Source organism: Halictus rubicundus, chromosome 18 (assembly GCF_050948215.1).
Source record: "Halictus rubicundus isolate RS-2024b chromosome 18, iyHalRubi1_principal, whole genome shotgun sequence".
Lineage (NCBI taxonomy): Eukaryota > Metazoa > Arthropoda > Insecta > Hymenoptera > Halictidae > Halictus > Halictus rubicundus.
The window spans coordinates 2150176-2167207 of record NC_135166.1 but is presented as its reverse complement, the minus strand read 5'-3'; the positions used below and the strand labels follow the sequence as shown (position 1 = coordinate 2167207).

Genomic DNA, 17032 nt, shown 5'->3' with positions numbered 1-17032 from the left:
TACTTTTGCAAGTGCCTCTTTAAATCGAAAAAAAAGTATTATTCCCGTGCTCGCGCGAAATAATTTCAGTGGAGGTTATCAATTTGATTTCTACCGATACTTTGAAGCTTTTAATTACACGTGGGATTACTCGTTAATTGGTTGTCTTCGTTAAACATTATTTAGCGAACGGAGCTTTTCGGAATTTAGTATTTTGCAGACAACCAATTGAATTTGTAGACACGATTATCGTAATGATTTCCTTTTTTCCCAATGTATCGTATTAACCCGCCGCGTTTGTCTGTATGTATATGTATCCATATAGTCCATGTATATTGACTGTGTGCGCGATGTATTTGATCAAACTTTGTTGTTGGCATCGTTGGTGTACTGTACCGTCACAGATAATAAACGACAGACAAACACAAAGAGACACAGAGACACAGACATACAGAGACAGGCTAGTCTACCGCTACGAACAATGACGACACAAACAAGCCCAACATTCGGGCACGTTTTCAACGCAAACTCAGAAAAAAAATCGGGGACCTTGAAGGGTTTGTTACGCACAGTCGGTCGTTAACGAAAAATTTCCGACGATGGTACACCGACGTCACAAATTATGCCAACGGTACGCACGTACACGTTTCACGGTACAGTGGAAATTAATTTGTGGGAATTTCTACACGGTTCTTCGTACAAAAACAATTTATACAATCAATAACTGAAATTTCAGTCGAAACAAAGATGCTGAGAGAAGCATGTCGATTATCAGAGAAATGTCGTACAGGCTGAATCATGTTACCTGTTACAAGCCCGAAAATCTAAGAACCACTAATCTCAAAACTTAAAAAAATTATATCCCTTTATGCAAGAAGATTGGATTTAACTTGCACGCCAGGGTGAAGTGAAAAACGTTGAACATTATGAAATAAAATATTGTAACAAGGTGGGTCGGTAATTTCGGTCGGATTTCTCTATATATGTCGCGAAGGCCTGGACGGTAAACGTCGCGGGACTATCCCCACTGCCCCGAAGCTCGAGAGGCCTCGGCCGCCTCGGAGTGTAAACATAACACGGTGCGTCTCCGTGTTGGTGACATATATCGAGAATTCGCTGTACCGACTTCGATAACGATTCCAGTGACCATTCTTACCGACACACCCAGTACGTGGTAGGATTCAACGTCGAAGGATATTCAAAGTTCCGAGAATTCTTGAAAAATGCAGAACGAGAACGCGATTCGTGGAAAGACGGTATAAAGGGCACAAAAGCGTGAAAGAAATGCGGGGAGCATTTTTCTGAACGTTTACTGGCACGTGAATAAGCGAACAGAAGGGCCGGGGTCTTCGTCGCGATAATTGAACGAGACCTTCGCGGCGCGATCGTGGAAATTGTACGAACCCTTTGACCTGTAACAGGTTTTATGCGCAGTCCTGTACACAACCGGACCAGGGGACAAAAAAAAAAGCAAGCCGTAATGAACCCTTCAATCGTTGGATTCCTACGGACGATGAAGCAAACGTTGTCTCATTCGCACGCTACAAAACGTAACGACCAACAAAAATTCGACGAATCTGGGCGTTGGGGGGAGGGGGAGGTTGTACGGCAAACCAAAAACAGAAAATTCTCTGTCTCATTCTCGATAAACTCGACGACGCAACGTGTATGTGCTGGGTGTCGAGAGGTGTCCTCCGTGCCAAGGTCAGTTCTCCAGAGAATATCGGATGAACGTTCAAGAGCATTTTCGCACGATTTTTATCTGAGAAAATTAAACCTTTGGAGTTTCTATCGATCTCGGGTTTTATTCTCTTCGAAAATGCGTCGTTTCCTCGAACTGGGTTAACGTTCCGAAGGTTCGCAGATCCGAGGAGGATCTTCTTTAGGCCCGCAGTGTTGAGACATGCCGTTCAAGGAGCGAAGGTAAGCATCCGATCGGCAAGGGACGCATTGGTCAATGACCCAGTTGGGAAGACGACGAAGGGTGTGCGAGTTTCAGCGGGACTGGGTCAGGAAGTCACTAGGTAGCAACACGTGTTAACCGTGACAGATGGAAACTCTGCAGATTCACCCTCCACAGTGTCCCATCGGCGTGTCCCTCGTGGCATTTTCAGCATTGCAGGCCCGAGAAAAGACGCCCGTGCCTGCAATCTCGGCGAAATTGCAACCCCCGGGAAAATAGTGCGCACGGCACTCTCGCGATGCGTCGAAAACAATTTCAACCCTCGATCGATCATTTGGCATCTCTAAATGAGCCAATGAAACAGTTCCAAAAAATACTTCAGCAAGAGATTCGTATTCATTTTTGATTTTTCCTTTCATCTTTCATTCATCATCTCATGTTTATTTATCATCCTTAAAACCGGGCAATTAAACAGTTTCGGAAAATACTTCGGCGAAAGATTCTCGCTCGATGTTCACTGATTTTCGGTTTATTCTGTTATCCGATCAATTACGTTTTATTCCCACGTTTATTTATCGTCCTTGAAACCAGCCAATGAAACAGTTTCGGAAAATACTTCGGCAAAAGATTCTCGTCGCTTTCGCCCGGTCAATTGTATTTTATTCGTAAACGCTTCAAATCCTGCGCCAATGCAGTGCTCGACAATTGAATACATAATTTTTGCAGACGACAACGTTTTTATTTAACGTCCTACCGGCGGTCCAATGTTCGAAACTTTGTAAAATCGTCGATATGGAGGACGCAGGTTTCTCTCGAACGTACAACCGGGCCGCGATTGGTCAGCGCGAATGCCACTCGAGACCGGAAACGGTACACTCGGAGGAAAACTGTCTCGAAACGTTCATCCAGCGCGTGACAGATCCGAGTCCAAGGTCGAAGGAGGGTCTCTCATCCTCCGGACAGCCAGCACGCGTCAACTACGCGGGCCTGCACAACGATTTTACAGGAACAAAACTACCGGCACCGTGGTTCTAGTGTGGAGTGTCTACACAGACACTACGCGTTCCTCTGAAGCTGACATGACCAAAACGACCAGGGAGTAGAACGACGTTGTCATCGGAATCGTCGAATCGATTTTCCCCGCGCGATTACAAAGCGGGATCGGACGGAGCGTATCGATAAGATGTCGTCGGCCCTCTGGTCGAAAGTCGCGAAAACGCTCGTCGGAAATATCTGTGCCGTTTCCCCGCGTGAAAGAGAGAGAATAATGAAATATCCATTTGAAACGAGAAAGAGAGAGAAAGATTCTCTCTGTCTCCCTGCGCGCGTTTCTCTCGTCTCTACCCCCGGTTTTCGTTGCTATGCAAGTGTGGCAGGCAATACGAGTACCGATATTGTCTTCCGTGTCGCTCACTAGCGAATCCTCGGCGTCGGTGAGGTCCTCGAAAGGGAAATTGCAGCCCGCGGACGTCAGCCCTATCGAAAGAACACAGACAAATAGGAGAAGCTGTGATATCGGGCCGTGTCGCCGTCTCGTCAACGATAAGAGCCTTATCGTCGTCGCCGTTATTCGTAGAGAAAGACAGTCCTGTGCTCGCGTCGTTATTTAACCGGGTAATCGAGTTAACTCGCGGCAACGGATTCTCGATCAGGCTAGACCGACTCGCGCTGGCCTACGCGAACTGCTCGACTGTATTCCAGAATGAACTCTTGAGGACACCTCAGTGTCTTCCTCGTCGTCTAGTTTTCTCTCCGAGAACGCAAGTAACTGCGTAACACCGATCGTCTGCACCTACTCCATTTATGGGACATTCGTGTGCATCCATACAGTGTACACTCGATATAAGTCTCTAGAGGCCTCGGTTCGTGACCCCTCACGAGGTGTCACGGTGGGGGTAGTTCTGGGACTTTTATGGGCTAGGCATTTCGGACATATATAGAGCGAACACTGTATATGCGAAGATAACATAGATTCAAATTTTTAATTTGATCACATAAATATTTCTCTGATTTAAAAAATATACAAGGATACAAATTACTTTTTTTAAATATGTATTCTGTCGCTCGTGCATTTTCTAATTGCGCTAGGCAGAGGGTTAACGTCATAGCGAGAGTAGGCAATTTTGGTAGACCTTCTTACAAGTTTCGGGGGTACAGGTGAGGCAACATATTCTAAAAATATAGTAAACGCTTTAAGTGGTCAGAAAATCCCTTTTGAAAGCTCGGTATGCACGAAAGATTTTCTTTCGATACAGATGTCGTCGACTTCCAAAAACAGATTTCCTTCCACGTACAATCCCACACAAAAACTTTGTCGTCTCTGCAAGACTCGGGGTACACTCTATACAGAAAGACCATGGAACATCGATGGGGGTGTGTGTACGCCGTTTAGGGGGTGGTTCGAGCGAGGATCGATCTCGTCGAGGAGCATTCTTTCTGTTCTTCGTCGAACATCCAAGTGATAACAACCGGTCTGATAACATGTGCCAGCGGGCACTCGGTGATTCCTTATGAAAAAGCGAGAACGAACTATACAATAACTTTTTGTCATCGAAATTTACTAATTTTCGAGAGAATCGGGTTCGGAAATCCGCTACGTATTTTCAAACTTTTCCGGAAACTGAGCCATGGATGAGAAAAGATTATTCCATATGTTCTTCTTATCTTTTAATTAGGAATCGCTCGGTGCTCGGTTAAGATTTTATATTCGGGAAGTTTTCTCTTCGGCTTGCATGTGGAACGAGTTGTTGGCGGACTCGTAGTTGAAATCTGAACGCGAAGTAAAGCAAGCAAGCAAGCAGTGGCAGCTTCTAGAGTACAGTAACGTGAGATGGGCACACGGATCGGGTTAAGATGTAGCATAATACAATCGGTGTAAACGAGATAAGTGTTGGTGGGTACATATGAGTGTGTGTCTGTGGGTGTGGTGATACATATGGCATGATGATACAAGGCTCCTGCGGAAGCGATGATTAAAGGTTAGGTCAGGCTTACCCTCACTGTCGGCCTTCAAGTAGAGCTGCCCCTTTGGGCTCAGACACTGCCGATACTCGGTCGTGTAACATTCTGTATTCATTCAAACCAAATTTCAAGTTATCAAAATTTGCATGTACCACGCTGTCGACGTGCTCTTTCTTTTTTTTTTTCACGCTGTGTGTCTCAACATTCATCAAATGCAAGCCTAAGTACCCTGCGCCCGTCACTTTTTTCTAGCAATCTGAAGTAGCAACTTCTGAACAAATGCCGAAACAAAATGGGCTTGCAAATTTCAGTGCTCGATAAATTGAATGAAAAATATTTGGTGGACTAGTGAGTCGTAATCATTACACGAACCAGATTGGCATTTCCGTTAATTTAACGTCCAGTCGATGCTACCTGATCAATTTATTATAATGCTAGTTCGCAAACTAACTGCATTTTTCATTCACTTTAATGAATACGTCGAACTTGCAATTATGCACCTGTTCACGTTTTGTGTGCTATAACCAACTCCTTGCAGTATGATACGTTCAGATCCAAAAGTTCCGCTTGCTCGCAAGAGATAAATGGTTTCGAAATGGGCACTCTGAATTATGTATCTCAATTTGTATCTGGCATTAGCGTTGCTGCAATTTATCACGAACTGTATCAGATTTAATATACTTCAATGAAATGATCGGAATAAATGGTAAAATGAAGTATCTTTACAGCTGTAGATTAGCAAAAGTTAATTATTAAAAACTTTCCTGTCCCTCTCGTTTTATGGAACTGTGACGTTCGCATTCGCGTTATGTAATTCTTGATGATGCCCTAGATAGGTTCGGTCACTATTGATTCAGTTTCGAATTAATTATTGCCCGCTATTCGCACTCGATATTTGACAATACTGCAAATTTGTTTAGCACACGGTGAATTTGCTTAAACAAATAAATCTTTACGCTCTCCAACGAACGGAGACCGAGAGAATTTTCTCTTTGAAACCCCAATATCTGATAATGAATCGTTAATTTAATCATTCAAATTTGAATTATTAAAATAGGTAGGAGATTCGATACGCCACAGACTCGAAGTATTGAAAGTTCGACAAGCTTCCAGAGTGAAAACAAAATATTTGCCATCCTCTTCGACATGCCAAATGAATCTCGAACTTTGGAAGGTTAAATGGCCCATAACTTTCTACAGAATTAACGTCCACCAGTTTCTGGAAAACTTTCAACTATGTTAGTGAAAACTTTTGAGGATTCGAAAAAGGATTTCATTGTTCCTCCCTTGAACTGTAACCTATAGCACATAACCAGTGTCCCCAGTATACCGAGAAAGTCATTTTGTCCTCACTGTCATGTGTTCGAACGAATTTCCGTGTTCCTCCAAAATTGTCGCATAAAAACCTTTACAACCGCGAAATTCCCTCGTATCAAATTTATTTGGAACGTTTCCTCCCGATGACAGAAGTATTTCGAGCGATCTACACAAATAGGACACCTTGTACATTCCGAAAGCAAAAGACTAAAAGACACAATATTTCAAAGAAATTTTAGTAAAGTTAAATCTTCATGTAGGACACCTTGTATATAAACGAAAAGCATAATTGGAATTTGTAACAAAATAACAAGTATGAAACGATGTCCACGGTGATTGAGAGAAACTTCCAAATAAAAGAGAAACGTCAATTTTCATGATTCTATTTATGTCGCGGCCTGATTGGTCCGTGTTTATTCGTTAACAACTCCTCAACGAGGTCGCGGAGAATATTTTCGCGAAGTTAAGAAAAAGTTGCTACGTCCTCGGGAACCGCCCTTTTCAAGGAAGTACGACATCTTTGGGACACCCTGTATCTCCACGTTTCTTACAATTGACTAAAACGTTGGTACTGAAGATTCTCAGTCTACATGCCTGATCAAGCGAGCGACAAGAAACAAGAAACGGTCGTAAATAAAGCAGCGAACAAATATTTGACCGCTTCATCGTTGCACAGTTGTTCGTCACGGGATTCTGATTCGATTAAAAGCCCGTTTCTTGCGCAATTGTTGCACGAGGTCGCGGCGGGCGGATTGCGACGAGATCCACCGAGAGAGCACTCGCTCTTAGATTCTGTGTAACACTCTTTCGCAAACAACCGGATCAATACCGTGCATCTTGCAGGAAGGATATATCGTTACATCTGGCTCTGCGTGTTGCCATCGGTTTCAACCGAGGGCCAGCACACGGAGCCGCGTCGAAATCATTTTATTTCTGACTCGGCCGGACTGAATGATTTATTGATCTCGTGTGCGAATCGAGGGGCCATGAATGGGGCGATCCGGAGCATTTACGCGCGGTAGCCGCGCGTCGGGATAGATCGATTAATATAACAATGTGCATTTTATCAACGGCTCTTAACGGCGATACAGACGAACGTTGCGCGAAATTTCCTTTCCGTGGCTATTGTCTCGAAACGAACGAGCAGCCGGTCCTTGTTTCTCCGAACGGGAAAATCAGAATCGAACGAACGTAACGAGCAAAGCCAACAGCTGATTCGAGCTACGGTCTAGTCTCGATCCAATCCCGGGGTCCGTGTCGTGACATAGATCGTGTAGGGCTACTATTTGAACGTGGAACAGGACAGCGCGGCGCACTGCATACCGTGAACCGTTAAATTTCACAAATAAGTTGACGAAGGTCCCATGAAAAGATTATGAAAAATAAAGAAGTTTCGGCCCCTCGCAGGCACCCCAGTGGATAGGCGAATTGACTAAGATCGTGTAGCTCCGTCCGGCTTGGATCAAGACTTTACCGTATCGAGATAGAACGGTGAAAGAAAGACAATGAACCACGTATACCGTGACCAACAATCGAGAATAATCGAGACGTGTTTTGATCAGCCGTGAACCACTACTTACCGTGGAGTCATGCGATATCGAAGCAACAGAAGAACGATACGAAACAAACAACACCGCAGAGATATGATCATTAAGAAAAAAGTAACGTGGAGGAATATAGTCGTTTCTTTTTCTTTCTTTTTTTTTTTTTGGTTTTTCATGTCGTCGTCCTTTCGGATGAAAAAGAACCGTAAAAGCCGTTGCATTCTGCACACACTGAACATCGAGAGAAATTTTGAATACGACTGCCAATCATCGACCAAAAGCCAGCCAGTAATGAAGAATAGGGCATTCAGCGGGGAGACGATACAAAAACACTGAGTGTGTCTTTGAAGGTACCCTTGACGAATGTTCATTCAAGAACACGCGTCTGTGTCCCCCGTGTGCGTGGAGTATAACGAACAAGAAATGAAAGAATGAAAAGAAAGGAGAAGAAGAAGAAATAGATGAAGAAGAAGAAGAAGAAGAAGAAGAAGAAGAATGTGTACTGTAATCGCGCGCTGCGACGCGAGGCACCATTCAATTTCGCGATTCATGCGAATCTTATCTGAATATCGGCGGAACACTTTGGGACACTCGATAAGCTGAAGGGGTTCGCTTCACCGGCCCGGACCTCGAAGAATCGTCTCTCTTCATGAAATTAAGTGGCGCTTTTCATTTTCCGAGACGTTAATCGGCTTTGTCTACAAATATGTCACTCCGCCGGCGGCTGGAACGCCCTAACCTCCCGGAGGTAAGCTCATCCCCTTGCCACTGAATCTTTTAGAGCGGCCGCCTACAATACTGCTTACGAAAATGAGGTCGGCAAGCTCCGGTCACATTCGTTGACATCTTTCTCCGAAATAATGCATTCCCCACACATTCTAACGAAGTTTGTCTCGCGGTTGTCTGTCGCGCATTGTTCGAACGCTACCGAAATTGTTCCCAGAGCGGATCCTCGATCGTCCTAACCTCTCACTTCCTCATCATCTACTTTCCACGGGCATAACTTTTGAACCGGTGAATTCCTCGCCGTAAAACTTCGATTTCTGGCATGTTCTCGTCAAGATGTACAGGATCGTGTGAAAAAAAGTTGAAAGATTTTGGTCCCAGAAGGCAAAGTTTAACCAAATCCTATATTTGTCATACTGATTATTTCTTTATTAGAATTATTCTGATGGAATGAGGGCCAGTTCACGGTCTGCCGTTAAGTGGAAGTTAACAATTGACATTAACAAGGTAATTGTAAAATCATTTCGAGAACAATTCGATGCCATTTTGTCAAAAGTTCATTGGATGTCCCAAAGTACAGTTCGTTAAGATCTCCATCGTATTGAATGTTGCCTCCGAAATGTTTATTAAACTCGGATACGCAAAGCGTAGATGCGTCTTGGTGTCGACAAACAACGGTAACTGCAATATGTAAATACTGTTAACTGGCGGATGTAATCTGGCAATGGTAAATCTAAACGGTGTTAGCACTCTTCGGGAATAAATAAAAGATAAAGGGACGATCGATCGGTTCGCCTGGCTCTGAAAAAGCTAAATGGGAACCGTTTTAATTATTACAGTCGGCCATTTATTTTTCGAACGTGTTTAATCACCAGGCCCTTTGTCACTGTCTTCGGCCGAAAAACCACCGTTTTAAACTGATTTAAAGCCGTCGAACTGATCGGCAATCAATTCCGCGGCAATTCAAAAAATCGAACAATTTCCCTCCTGCGAACTCAATATTCTGCTACTGTAGTTTCACTAACGACAATCTGAAATAACTTTCGAACATGGGGAAAGTAGCCTAATTTTGACCGGTACCTAAATTAATTTCGCTACCATCTTACATTATACATTGCTGCCATCCAGCGGCTCCGCTCTACAGTCAGTTCTGATGAAATCGTTCATCTTTAAACACGCATAACTTTCGAACCATAGAATTCCTCGCCTTGAAACTTCGATTTTTGGAATTTTCTCGCCAAGATCTACAGGATTATATAAAAAAGAAGTTAAATATTTTTGGTCCCAGAAGGTGAAGTTTAACGTTTTCATCGATTATTTCCCCATGTTAGCTCCGTCACTTAAGCCCGTGGCAGACTGGATGCGTAATTGATTCGTGCACAGGAAGCGATAAGTTACTCCGGTATCGGCTACGAAGTTTTACAACAGCTAAAGACAAGACGGTGAAACAACTTTGGTATTCTTGGCTCGCGCGGCTCCTCGCAATAAATTATGAGAGAGGTATGCTGCCTTATCGCTCTCGTGTATTACCCGGAGATGGGTAATCAAACCGCTCGAGAGAGCTCGAGCCTAACGGTGGATTCGAGCAGCTTAAAACCGGTATTGCAAAAATCCGTGTGCTCCGACTGTAAATTGCAGCCGCCAACACTTTCGTTCGGACATTATTCTTATCGCGCGCAATATCGAGCGTGTTGCTCTATCACCTGGAAATGTTTGTTTCAATTTTTCACCATCTCTCGCGGGGATCCTACCGGCGTTGATCTTTAATTAATCTCCGTCTGTGTCTTCGACGCCCGAAGAACTTTGGCACTCTTCTGGTTAATAATTGGGCGCGTTGCGCAACGAGAAACCAATTGGCGTCCACAGGATTCGTTAGACCCCAATGAATGTAAATGTTGATTTCATTATAGTCCGCTGTGAAGCATTATAAAACGATACCTGGCACTCGGGAGATATTTTCTCGCCCAGTATATTAAATGTTTAAAATCCCATTAAAAAAATAGCAAATGTCACGGTTGCGATTACGTTAGGCGCTTCAGAATGATAACTCGATTTGCTCGCGATAAGACTAATACTCGAACAGGCAGGGTCGTGTAGTGCAATTTAAAGTTCGAGCCACTCGAAGAGTTATCTGCTCGAAGCTCGAGTCCCCTAGACTGAGTAAATTATAGTGAAATTAATTATTCGCGTCTACGTCGTCGGAAAAGAATGTATCAACGAGAATTGGCAACACGTGCCATAAAAGTATAAACAATTATACGCGCCATCCGAAGCCGATTTCGCGGAGTTTCTACGATACTAAATGTTGTTCGAGAATATTCGCGTTTATGTCGTCAGTAAGAAAGGAAGAAATTATGAGCGAGAATTGGGAACGCGCGCCGTAAATATAAACATTTTTACGCGCGATCCGAAGCTGATTTCGCGGATGGAGCTGTGCCAATAAAAATCGCTCGGAACACGAAAATAATGAAACCCGATCTGCCGGTTGATTTCGGTGTTATTTGCTCGTAAGAACGACCAACGCTCACCTCGGGGAAATCATGCGCCTACGTGCATCCTATTCGCCGGTCGGGCGTTGGCACGATCCGACATTTCGCTTCGCTGCTCTACGAATCGTGTATCGTCAAAAACGTAGCAGCCCTTTGGCTGAAAATTCGCTCCTTCGAATAACATTATACCCCTTGCAAATATAAAACATTAACGGCGTGTTCCGGTTCGGAGGACTTCAAAAATTGGCGTATTCCTACTCGAGTCCTTTGCGCGGTTCAAATCGCCTTTTTAAAAGAGCTTTTAAAAAGAGCTTTTCCATTTTAAACGTGTATTCTCAAAAGCGCTGGCAAGGAGAGAAAAAAGGCGCAGAGAGAGTCTTTCGAAATTGTCAACCGCGAGTTGGTTCATTTGAAGAACGTTGTCGTTCTTGTGGATGAACCCTTAGCACTCGAATGGCGACTGCAAGGCACCACTAAAAAATTGCTAAAATATTCTCTACATCGTTAAATCTGTTTGTAGCCAATAAATTACTAAACATTTCGGTACGTATAACACGAAAAAAATATATATATATATAGAAGGGTAACTGTTGCGGAGTTGAAATAGCTTCGAGTGCGAAGGGTTTGATGCTGTTCAGTTTGACGACTCTTCGGTGTCGTTTGCAATAATAAGTTCAACGAAACAGGTATTTTTAGAATCTTATCCACGGGATAATTATAGCGAATCAGTTCCCTTATCAGCAGCTCAGAGCCGAACATAAGAGCGACGGGTTGATCGGCGGGTTTCGGGAGAATTTATCGGGAGTCATTTCGCGGAGACTGCGGCGAAGGGTGAGGGGTGAAGGGTGAAGGGCCGCGCGTTCGAAAGAAAAAGTCACGAAAAAGGCATTGAAGAGGGCTAACGCCGTTAGTGGTGTTCCCTCGAGAGCGCATATAGCAAAGAGTAGGTTTTCCGCGGGACGATTGTACACGCAGAGAACATGAATAGGAGAGAGAGAGAGAGATAGGAAGAAAGAGCAAGAGAGAGAGAGAGAGAGAGAGAGAGAGAGAGAGAGAGAAATAGAAAAAGGTGGTGAACATACCGACGCCGTTCGCCTGGCAGGACTGGAGTTGCACGGCGACGCTGAAGCCGCGTAGTTTCACCGGTGCGGAATTTTCCTTGCCCGCCAGGAGGGCGCATTGCGGCTTTAGATCACGATGAATTATATCGTTCTCGTGGCAGTAGCGTAACGCCTCCAGGATCTGTCGCATGTAATGGCTGGAAAACGAAAGCTAGGTTTATACCGGCGTACACCGTCGCGGGATAGAAAAGTTCTCGGGACGGACGCGCGTCTTGTTCCCCCGGAACCCATCACCGGCACCGTCGGGAATATCTTCAGGGCTGCTGGGACCTGACACGCAGCGAGACAACGCTGTAGCATTGATCTCGCGCTGAAAGCGATCAAAATCGGAAAATGACGCTGGCTGCCCGTCGCGATCCACACGATCCCGGAAAACCCAAACCGTACGATCTGGAGCCGGAGCTTGCTATTTTACAAAATCACGGTTTCTATGAGATGATCAGAGTCTCCCATTACTCGTCCCCCACGCTTCCGTCATGGCCCGGTCACGTGACCGATCCACTACTAGCAGAGAGAGGGGAACCTCTTCCCCTGAATGCTAGGAAAAATAAGTGCGGTAGAGCCTCGCTGGTCGCACCACGCGGGACCGGAAAATGCGTGGAAACATTTTCACGATCTGGACAGTTGCGAAATAAAGGATTTACAATCGGTCACTTTGACGAGATCGGTTGTTCCAGTGTTGAGAGGCACGGAAATAAATGGACGTCCCGTTGGACGGTTCATTTGGCAGGGGACGAGCGCGTTTCGACGCTGCAATTCCCGTGATGCGCCAGCAGCGAGATGAGTCGCAGGATACGCGGACTTTAAATCGCAAGAATAAACCGGGACTGGAACTGTCTTGTCCGGAGCTGTTCGGTGCAGACGCTGGAGGTAATAACCGGGAGCGGCGGGATCTAAACTTGCAAACACGCTCCCGCGGACAGTTTTGGACCTGACGTGTGTCTACACTGTCCATCACGGAACCGGCTAATTTGCTACTATTCAACGGGGACGGATTTGTAAACACAGGAGAGCTCGGAATCGCCGCGAGGAAACGGGACGACGCGACGCGAGGCGACGCGACGCTCGCTCGCAAAAACGTGATCCTCGAAAGCGACCGTGCGCGCTGAAGGATCGCTAACAAGCAGAAAATCGCGTCGGGATGTTACGCGATGTACAGTCGGGCCAAGAACATCGCGATTAAAAAAGTAAATGTCCCTTGAATACACGCCGCGTACGTCGCGCGCTGGAAATAGCGGCGTTTTATGAGCGTGAGTAATTAGTATTCGGGCGGAACGCGCGTACAGAGAGTCACAGTTTCGGACGATCAGTTTTTTAATACTGCGCCGGTCCACCTGGATTTTTTCATGAGAAGTCGGAACCATTAGTTCGCCGCATCACGCGAGAAATAAATTTTATAATTGCTCCAGCTCCGAGTCCGTACGTTTTGCGGTTTGCTTTAGAGAATCTGTTCATCGGTAAACGAAGAGCGATGTAGGGCGTTGTTTGATAAATGTTTTCGGGCTTCCAGGACGGCGAATAATTTGACGCGCGCAGCGTCACGTACTGTCTTACCTGGCAACCGTTTCGCTATACACGAACCCAGCAGTCGCTCTCCGAACAACCTCGAAGCATAAATCGGAGCCATCCATACTGAAACAGAAGCGCGGCATTAACATACAATTTACAAGGCACTAGAAGTTGTAGAGCAGGCTAAGGAAAAACAAGTTCGCCATCGTTCGTTGCTCCCACGTCATGCATGTATTTTAATAAGGCGCATGCTGAAACGCAGTTCCACCTGTGTTTTAACATCACAAAGAAATACCGATAGCTCGTAGCTCAAAAAGCACCGTTTCAATAAACATTGCAAGTTTCTTCACTCACGGTAGAAATGAAATTTTTCAACTCGGACATTTCGCAATGAAAGGGATATGCTACAATCATCTCGTGCTCTCGAGTAACAAATTCCCGGGATTTTTCAATTGAAAAGGAAGACGAGCGCAACTATGTTAATATTGTCCCATGCTTCGGATTGTTCTATAGATTCACTGTAATTAATTCAACGCCCGTTCAATCGATACCGGGTACGTGCCACTTTAGAAAACCGTGTGTCACGGAACCGGCGCAGGAAATAACAGTCGAAACCAATTTTCAGAGCGGAATAAAAATGCAATTGTGTTTGGTTTTCGCGGGAAGGATTAGTTTGGAGTTGAAAAAGAACTGTGAAAAACAATGTCACCGGATAGATCAGGCCTGGGCAACTTTCGGCTCGCGAGCCACACACGACTCTTCCCCCACTCCTCGGTTCCCCCACCACAGTCGCAAAGCGTGAAATAGTTGGTAGTGGGGGAACCGATGCACTGGGATAAATCCTTCGCAAATATCGTGCGTATCTCTTGCGCATACACGGAGGCATTACTGTACTCACTTTTCCCCATACTAAATCTTTAGGGACATGGACAAAATAAAAATGGCGAGAAATAGAAGTCAGGATATCCTGAAATTCTTTTAATTTGTGCTACTGTTTCGTCAAAAAGAAAATCCGCAGTCTACTGAGCATCGGAACTGCGCTTCTCGCCGCCTTTTTCGGACAGCTTCGACAGTGGCATAATGATAATGCGGCTATACTTACTATTCGAACACCATGTACAGCATACCCTCCGAACTGTAAGTTTCGAGCAACTCTACAATGTGGGGGTGTTTCAACATGTGGCATATCGTCGCCTCCCGCTTCAGATCTGCAGCAAGCGTTTTAAAAGTTTATTTTCGCTCCGCGAGACGCACGTTTTTCGACGTTATGTATGACGAACTGTAACGCGATCGCCACCAATGATATGAATAGTATCAATTGCGCGCGCGTGTGTGTGTGCGGAACGGGACGTAAACATTTTCGTATCTCCTGGGTCGTTTTCATTTCTGCTCGGTATTGTTTCGAGGAACATTGTTTTGAAACTTTTCGCTCCATTAACCCTAGGACACAATTACTTCTACAAAATTACTCAGGGACATATATCGGCTAGAAGATACTATTCCTTGATACACTGCCGAAGCTTCGCGGCCCCTCACGGGGTATACCCCGCGGCAGTGGGGATAGCTCTGGGACTTTTATCTGCTAGATATTTCAGACATATATCGAGTGAAGACTGTATAAAGTTATAGCGATCTCGTTCAAGCGAAAGATTGATAATGCTGAAGGACTTCCGAACGTTCAGAAGTAGGCGTCGGTGAATGAGACTTCGGCTAATAAACACTGTCGCGTTAAACGTCGCAAGAAAGTGTCGCGCGAAGTTAATCGGAACAGTTGTCCGCGAGCTAGCTTGCTTTTTGCTCGTTCCATGACGTAGGGTCGTCTTCAAATTACGCCGCAACTATGACGCATTTTCATAATATTATTAACCCTTAAAACAACGTAGCTCCTCTTTATTTATTATTAGAGCTACGCGTCTCTTAGACACATAGGTGTACAAAAAGGACAATATTTATTAATAGACATGTAAAAATATACGCGACGAGTGCTCGGCTCGCGGAGCTTCCTCACAATGATCTCCTTTCGCGGTGCGCGCGAATTATTCAAATTCCACCGTTAACGTTCGTCGCGGACACCTTCGCGCGGAAAATTACTATACATCGGGAACACTATTCGGCCGTGACACGTGCATAACACGCGCATAGGTATTTGCAGGAAACCGAAGATATTCTTACTTTTCTTTCGCTATTTATAAGCTACGCGTATGGCACTATTGCGATCAATGAGAAGACATCTCTCGTGCATGCACATTGTTGCGTATTTATATAACCGTTAATGCAACGTTTTATGAAAGACTCCGCAGCAACAATCAATCGACAGCCCAGCTATGTAATTAGGATACACGGAACACTCGCGTTGCATTGGAAAATCATTAATCGTTCGAATTTAATGTATTGCTACCCGATATTTAGCAGCCGTGCTAATTATTCCCAAAAGTTCCAAATAAAATGATGAGCGATCCATTCTCTGGTGACATAATTGAAACAATTGCTACCATTCTCTTCTGTCCTCTACTCTAATTCTCACCTATGGAGGACGAACAATTGAATGTGACAAAATAGAAAAAACATCTAAAATCACATTTCTTCCTGACAATTATCGTCGACGAACGACGCTGCCAACGTCTTCTAGGATGAAGGAGATAACTCGGGCGCTCCTCAAGTTTCCGCAGCAAGAAAATTACTACAAGTAGAACAATCTCGTTTAGAAAGGAAGCAGAAAAGAAAAATCCCCAAAAATCAGATTTCTTTCGGACTCGAAAGCCGAACGACCCTAAACGAAATCTCATCTATCACCGGTCGCCGGGATTTCCCGGCTCTCTCCGAAAGCCGCCGTGTTCCAGATTAAGATCGGCGCGGGCTCGCGAGAACGAAACCAATTCCTATCGAGTTGCACAATGAGCGGCACGAATTCACGTCTCGAAACCGCGCGAGCACGCGGCGCCGTTGTGCACACTACGTGCAGGCCCTAAAAGAGAATAAAGGGAGAGACACGGTCTGGCAATGGGCTACAGTGAATACGTTATGTTTCGAACAGCCGCCGCGCCGGAAATTAATGGCGGAACACCGGGGGGGGAGGGTGGGGACACACAGATACGAGCATCGTCATCCCCTGCACGGTTGTTTCCCCGCGGACTCTTACCATTTGTACTTAGACCAGGACTCGAGGTGAACTTTGCTACGTCGACGATTTTTACGGCGAACGTCTGGCCCGTCTGCCGGTGAATGCATTTCCGAACAACGCTGAATGGTCCCCTGAAACAAAACGGAAAAGAAAAGGCTGAGTGATAACAATCGAAGCCGCGCACACACCCCCGCACACACACACACACTCTCTCTCTCTCTCTCTCTCTCTCTGTCAATCGTTCGCGCTCCATTACGCAGCCGTAAACGTGATATCTGGCTTAGCATGAAACTCGCCGACCGAACCCCATTAAACCCGATAACGGCCCGAGTAATTCGCCAAATGCTGATGGCGCGTGCTCG

At 45.2% G+C, this 17032-nt stretch overlaps 1 protein-coding gene across 8 annotated transcripts in view; it reads right to left on the bottom strand.

Annotated features, from left to right (window-relative positions):
- The window catches only part of Cask (peripheral plasma membrane protein CASK), a 219728-nt gene that overhangs the window by 187195 nt on the left and 15501 nt on the right, over positions 1-17032 (bottom strand). For 7 of the 8 annotated variants that reach the window (XM_076803655.1, XM_076803657.1, XM_076803656.1 and 4 more), the window contains exons 2-6: positions 16689-16801; positions 14652-14757; positions 13595-13672; positions 12002-12177; positions 4877-4948 (exon numbers count right to left, since the gene is read on the bottom strand). In XM_076803655.1, the coding sequence (XP_076659770.1) occupies positions 4877-4948; positions 12002-12177; positions 13595-13672; positions 14652-14757; positions 16689-16801 (545 nt within the window). The remainder of the gene's footprint in view (positions 1-4876; positions 4949-12001; positions 12178-13594; positions 13673-14651; positions 14758-16688; positions 16802-17032) is intronic. The other variant, XM_076803661.1, reaches the window with a different exon arrangement.